At 40.6% G+C, this 11225-nt stretch overlaps 1 protein-coding gene across 1 annotated transcript; it reads right to left on the bottom strand.

The window, feature by feature from the left end:
• Positions 1-7535: 7535 nt before the first annotated feature.
• Positions 7536-9814, bottom strand: LOC110503699 (histone-lysine N-methyltransferase 2B-like). Its single transcript, XM_021582164.1, has 4 exons — positions 9619-9814; positions 8912-9019; positions 8306-8381; positions 7536-7742 (listed from the first exon to the last, which is right to left on the bottom strand). Exons 1-4 carry the CDS (start codon positions 9792-9794, stop codon positions 7536-7538), a joined length of 567 nt encoding a protein of 188 aa, XP_021437839.1. The 5' UTR covers positions 9795-9814.
• Positions 9815-11225: the final 1411 nt, after the last annotated feature.

Below are 11225 nucleotides of genomic sequence, written 5' to 3'. Positions count from 1 at the left end.
TGGTGTGTTCCTTGTTCTTCATGATGCTCTCTGCGCTTTTAACGGACCTCTGAGACTATCACAGTGCAGGTGCATTTATACGGAGACTTGATTACACACAGGTGGATTGTATTTATCATCATTAGTCATTTAGGTCAACATTGGATCATTCAGAGATCCTCACTGAACATCTGGAGAGAGTTTGCTGCACTGAAAGTAAAGGGGCTGAATAATTTTGCACGCCCAATTTTTCAGTTTTTGATTTGTTAAAAAAGTTTGAAATATCCAATAAATGTCGTTCCACTTCATGATTGTGTCCCACTTGTTGTTGATTCTTCACAAAAAAATAGTTTTATATATTTATGTTTGAAGCCTGAAATGTGGCAAAAGGTCGCAAAGTTCAAGGGGGCCGAATACTTTCGCAATGCACTGTATCTTCGATAACATGGCACTTAAAGCAAGGATGGTAAACCCGGTGTCCAGGCCAAGTTTCCAACCGTGGCCAACTAATCATCTTATGTCAAATGTATTATCACCAACCAATGATATTGCTTTATTTATACATTGCATGTTATATAAATGACATATCAGCATTTATTTGTTTAATTCTCTTTTCGAATGACCAAGTCTTATTTTAGGCATATAACATAAAATAAAAAAAGTGCATAGAAAAATTTAACGGGTTTAGAAATATGTATACAATTATTTACAAACTCAAGGTAACAAAGACAAGTTCACACATTTTCTTGTTTTGTCTTTTATACTTTAGTTATACTTAACCCTTACATATAGAACATACAGCTTTCTGAACCATTTCTGGGAGAGATCGTCATGGTAACTTCATGTTTCATCGAACACACAGGTCAGCTCTGCAGGACATTAAAACCAAGTTACTCTTCAATTCTATTGTCATCATTTTTTTGTCAGAACAACTGAGGTAGAATCCTGGCAAGAGGTTAGGGAGTGGAGTGGGCATAGAGAAACCTGCTCTGAGCGGTGTTCCCACATCTGGTTTTAATTGGAAAATGAAGCTAGGTTAAGGATAGCTGTATCCCTGAAAAACAGATGCATCCTGTTATTGTCAAACTCTGCTAAGGGTGTTAGAGGATTGACACATGGAAATACAGGCTCCATCTCACTGATTGGTCAGGCAGGCAGATGGGCTAAAGCTCTTCCTTACTGGGTAATAAATTCCAAAAGGACAGTGCTCATTCTCTCGTATACTTGATTTTCTCCTGTTTTTATGGCCTGCCAAACAGTCTCCATGAAAATTCTACCAGTACAATCAAAAACAATTAAAAAATACCTGCTTTAGAACAATGTCTTGTGTAAAGGCTGAAATGTAATACACAACTGTCCTCAAACATCAAGGTTCAAATAAGAGAAAGAAGAAGTAACAAAGTAAACAAAAAGAGGAAACGAGGGGAGGAGGATTTCCCACTAGACCACCATTTATACAAAGCACAGCTAGTTTCACCAGTCCAAAATCTGAACAGAAACATGAATAAATACAACTATTCTAGAGCTCAAGCAATCTCTTATTGTAAAGATGTGAACAACAGGGTGTACATTTGATGTCCTAATATGTCTGACTGAACTGACTGACAGCGTTGTCTAAAGTTGTACGACTGCAAATGTTAAGGTGCTGAGTGCATTCTCTCCCTATCTTGGTTTTACACCAAGACATTATTCTCTCTTAAAGCTATCCTACTGAGCAACATACAGTACAGTACTGGCCTAATGCTATGCTTGAGATCTCCAGTGCACAGGGGAGCTGTCAGTCCACAGTCAGGTATATATAGAATTTATAACACATCTCTTAGTGGTGTAACATGGACAGTGTTCCACGCTTTGTGGTTGGCAGAGAATGTCAGAAGGAGAAGTCAGTACTTTGTTAACTCCACTGACTGTTGAGAAATATGGAGTCTGGATTTTGTTCGTTCACTAAAGATGTGCAACTGTTGCAAAGAAGTAGGCCTAATATTATTGCAAAAGGTAATCAGCATTTGCCATGATAGTAATAAAATATATTTTTAAATAAAAAAAGAGCTACACTCATCACTCTTGGATTGGGTAGTGTTTGCTACATGCAAAAATGGTGAAGGGAAAGTTCTTAAAGATATGATTTAGCTGCAGCAAACTTTAAGGGTGACACTGTTATCTAACCGTTTAACTGAACATAATGGAGGTCTCTTCCCCGGTCTGTGTGACAGGTAAGTGGAGAATGGATAGAAAAATAGGTATTATTTGGTGGGTCTCTGACCTAGGAGCCACAAAGTCTATGGCACATCATATCTAGCACCATGGTTCTCTGAACAGTCAACGGAAAGCAAATATGTACAACCTGACGCATGATGAGCTCTGTGAAAAATAATTTCAAATAAATAAAACAATGATTAAAGTAAAGATAGCTATATCTCTAAGGGATCAACTAGAAAGGATGGAGCCAACATGATTATTGGTGTCGAAAAACCAAAAAAATCCCCCGCCTCCTGACAAAAAAAGATAAGAAATCTCTCCAAGTCTAGCTTATCAGGTCCACCCTTATATTTCAACAGAAAGGGATTGACGTTATACATAATGAGAAATACCTTCATACAACATAGAACCAGCATAACCACAATATGTCTGCAGCGTTCAGTTTCCTGTTCTCAAGAAAAAACCCATGCCATAACAGTAGCTTCTTCCGCTCTTTCCTGTGGCGAACTTGCCCAACCTCTGGCAGGTGCATATCGGTTAGGAGCCAATGTGAGCTTATTGATGCATGTCTCTGTGTGGCGCTCCTCTTCCCTCTTGCTCCCCATCTCCTGGCCCTGGTTCCTCTCTCAGTCTCTTCGTAGTGGCTCATCTTCCCCTGTATTATCTCCTCCTCCAGAGCCTATTAACCTCTGTTGTCTTCCCATGTTGCCTCTGCTCTCTTACCCCTCCCCTAGCACCTTGCTCACCCTGCAGGGGCTGAGGCAGTCCTACGTCGTCCTGCCACTAGTTGAGGAAGCATCTACATTTCTGGGCCCCATAGTTGCTGTTGAGCTTGCTTGCTGGGTCTTTGATGGGGAACTTGTTTCATTAATATAATGACTGTTATTTATTTAATCTGTTAACTATGTTTAATTGTTACCCGATTAAATTATGTAACAATTAACTCATTAGGATTTGGGCCACCATGGAAGAGGTTGTTTAAAGTGTTACCATCTTGAAAACTGAACTCATATAAGGTATACACCTATTTCAACGATAAACAGTCCTCTTATTAATCATTACCTCATCATATCATCATTCTGAACAGTTGTAACCTCATGCATCTGCAAAAACCCCAGCCTTACTTCAGTACTACACAAATGGGTTTAATTGTCTATTTACTAGCTAACTAAATAATAACAGGATAACATACACACTTAATACATGAGACAAAGGTCCCTAGCGGACTTCTACAATATACTGGCTTTTTACACAACAACATGGAGAGAAAGAGAAAAAGATACTTATCTTCGATACATTTTAGAACTTTTCTGACATTAATCATATACAGTTGAAGTCGGAAGTTTACATACACCTTAGCCAAATACATCTAAACTCAGTTTTTCACAATTCCTGACATTTAATCTTAGTACAAATTCCATGTCTTAGGTCAGTTAGAATCACCACTTTATTTTAAGAATGTGAAATAATGTCAGAATAATAGTAGAGGGAATGTTTTATTTCAGCTTTTATTTTTTTCATCACATCCCCAGATGGTCAGATGTTTACATACACTCAATTAGTATTCAGTAGCATTGCCTTTAAATTGTTTAACGTGGGTCAAACATTTCGGGTAGCCTTCCACAAGCTTCCCACACTAAGTTGGGTGAATTTTGGCCCATTCCTCCTGACAGAGCTGGTGTAACTGAGTCAGGTTTGTAGGCCTCCTTGCTCGCACACGCTTTTTCAGTTCTGCCCACAAATTTTCTATAGGATTGAGGTCAGGGCTTTGTGATGGCCACTCCAATACCTTGACTTTGTTGTCCTTAAGCCATCTTGCCACAACTTTGGAAGTATGCTTGGGGACATTGTCCATTTGTAAGACCCATTTGCGACCAAGCTTTAACTTCCTGACTGATGTCTTGAGATGTTGCTTCAATATATCCACATAATTTCCCCCCCTCATGATGCCATCTATTTTGTGAAGTTCACCAGTCCCTCCAGCAGCAAAGCACCCCCACAACATGATGCTGCCACCCCGTGCTTCACGGTTGGGATGGTGTTCTTCGGCTTGCAAGCCTTTTTCCTGCAAACATAACGATGGTCATTATGACCAATCAGTTCTATTTTTGTTTCATCAGACCATAGGACATTTCTCCTAAAAGTACAATCTTTGTCCCCATGTGCAGTTGCAAACCGTAGTCTGGCTTTTTTTATGGCGATTTTGGAGCAGTGGCTTCTTCCTTGCTGAGCGGCCTTTCAGGTTATGTCAATATAGAACTCGTTTTACTGTGGATATACATACTTTTGTGTCCATTTCCTCCAGCGTCTTCACAAGGTCCTTTGCTGTTGTTCTGGGATTGATTTGCACTTTTTGCACCAAAGTACGTTCATCTCTAGGAGACAGAATGCATCTTCTTCCTGAGTGGTATGACGGCAGCGTGGTCCCATGGTGTTTATATTGCGTACTATTGTTGGTCAGATGAACGTGGTACATTCAGGTGTTTGGGAATTGCTCCCAATGATGAATCAGACTTGTGGAGGTCTACTATTTTTTCTCTGAAGCTGATTTATTTTGATTTTCCCATTATTTCAGGCAGAGGCAATGAGTTTGAAGGTAGGCCTCGAAATACATCCACAGGTGATCTTCCAATCGACTCAAAATTATGTCAGAAACTTCTAAAGCCATGACATAATTTTCTGGAATTTTCCAAGCTGTTTAAAGGCACAGACAACTTAGTCTATGTAAACTTCTGACCCACTGGAATTGTGCTACAGTGGGTCTGTGAAATAATCTGTCTGTAAACAATTGTTGGAAAATTACTTGTGTCATGCACAAAGTAGATGTCCTAACCGACTTGCCAAAGCTATAGTTAGAACTTGTTGAGGATAGGGGGAAGTATTTTCACTTTGGATGAATTGCGTGCCCATAGTGAACTGCATCCTACTCTGTCCTAGATTGCTAATATATGCATATTATTATTACTATTGGATAGAAAACACTCAGACATTTCTAAACTGTTTGAATTATGTATGTGAGTATAACAGAACTCATAGGGCAGGCAATCTTCCAAACAAGAAGTGAAATTCTGAATGTCATCCCCCCCTCCTTTCCCAACAAGATATGGATCTGGTAGCACTTCCTACGCCTTCCACTAGATGTCCTCATTCAGTAGAATGTGGAATGGAGCATTTGCTGTGAACTTTGACCGAATTGGAGGGGAAATAGTCACTGTCCCGACAGAATGCCATTTTCCTGTGGCGCATTTCTCTGTGGGTGCCACCGCCGTTCCATTTGGCTGCAGCTGAAAACGTATGATCCGGTTGGAACGTTATTGGATATATATGAAAATAACATCCTGAAGATTGATTCTCTACTTAGTTTGACCAGTTTATTCGACCTGGAATATATATTTTTGAAGTTTTCGTGCGAGTTGTCCTGGACCAGCAGTCAGTTTTTGGGCACGTGAGCTGAAAGTGTTAGCATATGCAGCTAATTGGACACTAGTATTGGACATTATGGAACAAAACAACAATTTATTGTGGAACTAGGACTCCTTGCACTACATTCTGATGAAAGATCATCAAAGGTAAGGGAATATGATGTAATGATGATGTAATTTCGTATTTCTGTTGACTCCAACATGGCAGAGAAATACTTTTACGTCTGAGCGCTGTCTCAGATTATTGCATGGTAGGCTTTTTCTGTAAAGTTTTTTAAAAAATCTGACACAGCAGTTGCATTAAGAACCAGTGTATCTTTAATTATATGTAGAACATGTATCTTTAGTCAAAGTTTATGATGAGTATTTCTGTTATCTGGCGTGGCTTTCTATAATTCCTCCGGATATTTTTGAGGCAGTTCTGAACATGGCGTCAATGTAAACCAATATTTGTGGATATAAATATGCATATTATCGAACACAACATAAATGTATTGTGTAACGTGTCATCTGATGAAGATTTTCAAAAAGTTAGTGATTCATTTTATCTCTAATCCTACTTTTGTGACTATCTTTGGCTGGAAAAAATGGCTGCGTTTTCCCTTTGATTTGGTGGTGGTCTAACATAAATACATGTTGGGTTTTCGCTGTAAAACATTAAAAAAATCGGTCATGATGGGTAGATGAACAAGATGTTTATCTTTCATTTGAGGTATTGGACTTGTCAATGTGTGAAAGTTAAATATTTCTAAATAATATTTTTGAATTCCCTGCGCCACCTTTTCAGCTGAATGGGAGGGTGGAGTTCCCCTCAGGGAACTACTTGCCATAACAGGTTTAACCACCAATTTGTGGTGTGGTTGAAAAATTAGTTTTAATGACTCCAACTTAAGTGTATGTAAACTTCCAACTTCAACTGTAGTTTGCACACGAATCGCTGCACCTTTGAAATAAGAAATCATTAATATATTTACGTGCAAGTTCCTTTATTCGGTCGGAACCAGCCCTCGTTAGGAAGGTTGTTGGCCTTTCAGTGGAAAACTGTATGGCTCTGATTGCCCAAAAGGGGTATCCCTTTTCTCGTCTTCTACTGTGGTTCACTCTGGAAGATAACTTATCAGCCGTGTCGACGGTTCCCATTGGTGATGAGCTTAGTAGAAAAGTCTCATTTAGATTCCCTTTTCTAGATATTTGACTCGATAGCTGTCTCAGTGGTTGTCTGGGAGGTGAGCTTCTCGCCTACACCTCGTGTTGATTATTCAGGATTCATACTACTATGGTCTTGAGATGCAGCTTGCCGTCTCTCTGGTCTAAAGGAAGGTGAGTTTATTTCTTCACCTCGTGTTGAGGTTCAAAGTTCCAACCATTTCAAACATGTAGCTACTGCCTCACATTTTCTGGTCTAATGTTAATTTCGTTACCAAGCTTTTTCATGCACTCTGGCCGAAAAGGACGGTTCCATCAGTCTGACATGCTCTCCGACCTAACTCAGGGCTTGGATACTTACTTATGCACAGTTTATACCTCCTAAAACCACATGAATATCTTAACAACAATACTTTAATCATTTTTCATAGTATATGCGCAACGTATTAGATGGAAACTTGACAGATAACGGGGATTTACTTTCCAAGTTACAGTTTTTTGTCCATAGAGTTTAATGACATCACAAAATTAAAACCAATGTTACATTCATTTTCCATAGCTATCCACTGACCATTCCCCACATTCTTATGTTAGAATTATTGTTCCATTAGACCGTGTTAGAGTTTCGGGGGGAAAAGTTAACAAAGAGCATTACTTGGGTTAAATACTGGAGGGGGAGAGAAAGTCTACTAACATTTACGACAGGGCTCCCTCCTCCCCTCTTTAGTGGGTGAGAGAAGGTCTGGTTGTTGTCAACCATTGCCAGGCTGATCTGACCCATTGTAATCATCACAGGACAGTCATGACAGTAAGCTCCTCGCCCTGGTAGATCTTGCACAGGGCAAAGATGACGATGTGCTTCTGGCCCTCCACGTTGATGACGCGTGAGTAGCAGTTGGGCTCGCACAAGTGGTTGATGAAGCACCCCGCATTGCTGCGCATCGTGGCGTCCACCACGTCAAAGTCATCGATACGGAACATGTAGCAGCCGATACCCTGTGGAGGAAGGAGGGAAAAGAGACAGGGGACTTAGTTTTGGTTTAAGGAACATGTATTATGTTGGTATCAATAACATGTATTTATTCAAACCCACAATTAGTGGATCCACCAAATAAGGTCCTCGTTGGGATGAACCATAGGATTTATGTCATCTCCGCAAACACACTCTGGACTGATTGAACACCAGTTTCCATAGCTAATCTCCTTGGCTATTCCATTTATTTATTGACATTTATTTTTATGTATTTATTATCTGACGCTGAGTCAATGGGAATTCAGGTCACTCATTTTGCAGCAGAATTACAGCCTTCACTATGACACTTCTTGAGGAAGACTTAAAAAGGGAGAAGCAGGAAATATAAACCATGACTCTGTCCCTAGTTTGCTGTGACAGCTGAAGAGAACCACAGTGACTGCTTCCTCTCCAGACAGACCACAAATGACCTATTGTGGGGTCAGTTGGCCACCCCACTGAGAAACGCATGAGCTCTTTAGCCCAGAATCATGATCATAGTCACAGGCTCTGGGGACCAGGACTAGTTGTGTGCTGAACTGTACACGCCTACAGCCTCCTTAGATGTCCTCTCCAGATATCTGAAGTGCATGGCCATGGGGAGGTCCAAACTAGTGGCACGTCTAGGAGAAAAGGGATAAGCAGAGACGATGACGATGTGCTTCTGACCTTTCACATTGAACTCTGAGAAAAGAGTCACTAGAGACTAAGACACAAGGGTAGAACACATTTGTAACATTGCTTGTTTGTGGGAGGTAGTTGCAGAAATGACAGAATGGTTTAGTGCAACCACAAAGATCACTTTAGGGGAGTTACAAATACAGGAATAGACAACATTTCAATAGTGAATTAGTCACAGCTATAAAAACGATTGTGTAAACCTGTAGCTGTACAGCTGGCTCCTTTGTTACTCATCAGGCTGAAGGAATACATTGATATGTCTACCAATTTATAAATGGATCATTTGTTGATGTGAAAGTTGTTTTTCAAAGGAACAACATTTGCGACCAAGTAAAACAAGTTCTAAGAATGTTCCGCTAGACAAGATATTTTATGGACTAGCTACTGCAGTATTTAAGCCAAAGTTTCATTTTTTAAGATATTAGCTAGCTTCCTTTGCAATGGCCAGCATACCATAACTCCGTAATCTGACCTTGTGGATTTGAGTGGGACTTCATCCTCCTCCTCATCGTAGGGGTTGATGTCAGGGAGCTGGCGGTGCTGGGAAGCCAGGAAGTTGAACATGTCGAAGGTGGACTTCCTGTTAGAGAAGACAGGAACAAGGTGTTACGTTAAATTTTACAGTATGCAGACTTTCTTTATCATAGTTATTTTGCCCAGCACTGGTGTAGAATTTGGGATGTGGACATCACCCACACACTCTTCATATGTTAATGAAAGGAGCAGCATAGACGTCATACAGGTCTTATTTCCAGCTTACTCAGACTGTGGAGTTGGAGTTAACACTGACAGCTGTCTACATTCAAAACAGACATTTCACCAATACTCCACACAGAGAGACTAGCTTTCACTAAAGTTGAAAACCACCTACAGAGGGGAAAACCCAGATTCTTTAAACATTTGCTAGACAGTGGTATGGGTTGACCAACTGCAAGGTGAGGACAAAGTAATACCTGTTTCCACCATTACACTTGTGGTGATTCACCAATTCTCTGAAATTTCGACTAAGACTCATGATACCTAGGAAGTGTTGGTTGAAATATTAACAAGATATGTAAGATGAGTATGTAAGACAACTTGGACTAAATTTCTGATTTACATTCCAAAATAAACTTCCCTTGTAATTTCTATATTTAACTTCCAGGGCACCTGTAGTGGACAGAACACAGGGACACTGACCCGAGGTAGACCTCAGAGCGGGCACATCCAGAGGGGTTGACAGGCAGGTCCTCCTCTTGGCTGATCTGTTTAAAGAAGCGGAAGGCGTGGCTATGGCAGCGGCGGGCCGCCTGGAGCTGCTCCACCAAGAAGACCACCGTGTCGTGGAGCAGGCCCAGCATACGGACACCTGTCATCCCAGAGAAGGACAGCTTCCTCAGCCTGGCCCCAGCCAGCGCCCCCTGGACAGTCTATCACTACCCTCCAGGCCACTGAGGGAAAGGAGGGGGAAGAATGGAGAGAGAGAGAGAGTAAGGTGTGAGTAACACAGGATAACACACAAATGTAATTCATATGGAAATTAGCCTACATTTTGTGCTAGATGGTTTATTACACAAGTTAATTCTAGCCAAGTACGAGAACAAGCATTTTTCATAATCTTATGTTTAGTCACATGTAGAAATAGTGGGGTATTTGTACAGAAATCATTGCCTTGAGTGTTGGGAAATGTAATCATTTCTAAACGAACACTCCACAGATAAGACACATGCAGTCTATTCATTTGCCCTTTCCTCCCTGAAACCTCACCCTCTATGCTGTCTGCCTCCACACTGAAGCCGTCATCGCTTTTGATCTCGAAGCGAAGGTGGGGCTGGTCTCGGCTGGGGGGACACTCATTGTCTGATGGCAGCAGCTCATCATCTGAGCATGATACAGCACCTGACAGGATGGAAATACCACAGGGTATTTTCAAATCAGGCACACTTGTTTACAGGTATAAGAAGTATCATCAGTCATCATCATCCAAGTCATCGTCATACAGACATACTGTTCATATGGCACCATTACACATACAGTGGGGAGAACAAGTATTTGATACACTGCCAATTTTCAGGTTTTCCTACTTACAAAGCATGTAGAGGTCTGTAATTGTTATCATAGGTACACTTCAACTGTGAGAGACGCAATCTAAAACAAAAATCCAGAAAATCACATTGTATGATTTTTAAGTAATTAATTTGCATTTTATTGCATGACATACAGTGGGGCAAAAAAAGTATTTAGTCAGTCACCAATTGTGCAAGTTCTCCCACTTAAAAAGATGAGAGGCCTGTAATGTTCATCATAGGTACACTTCAACTATGACAGACAAAATGAGAATATCCCAAAAATCACATTGTAGGATTTTTTATGAGTTTATTAGCAACTTATGGTTGAAAATAAGTATTTGGTCAATAACAAAAGTTTCTCAATACTTTGTTATATACCCTTTGTTGGCAATGACAGAGGTCAAATGTTTTCTGTAAGTCTTCACAAGGTTTTCACACACTGTTGCTGGTATTTTGGCCCATTCCTCCATGCAGATCTCCTATAGAGCAGTGATGTTTTGGGGCTGTTGCTGGGCAACATGGACTTTCAACTCCCTCCAAAGATTTTCTATGGGGTTGAGATCTGGAGACTGGCTAGGCCACTCCAGGACCTTGAAATGGTTCTTACGTAGCCACTCCTTCATTGCCCGGGCGGTGTTTTTGGGATCATATTCATGCTGAAAGACCCAGCTATGTTTCCTCTTCAATGCCCTTGCTGATGGAAGGAGGTTTTCACTCAAAATCTCACGATACATGGCC

Source organism: Oncorhynchus mykiss, chromosome 3 (genome assembly GCF_013265735.2).
Source record: "Oncorhynchus mykiss isolate Arlee chromosome 3, USDA_OmykA_1.1, whole genome shotgun sequence".
Taxonomy (NCBI): Eukaryota; Metazoa; Chordata; class Actinopteri; order Salmoniformes; family Salmonidae; genus Oncorhynchus; species Oncorhynchus mykiss.
The sequence above is the reverse complement of the archived record's forward strand: the minus strand, read 5'-3'. Positions and strand labels throughout refer to the sequence as shown.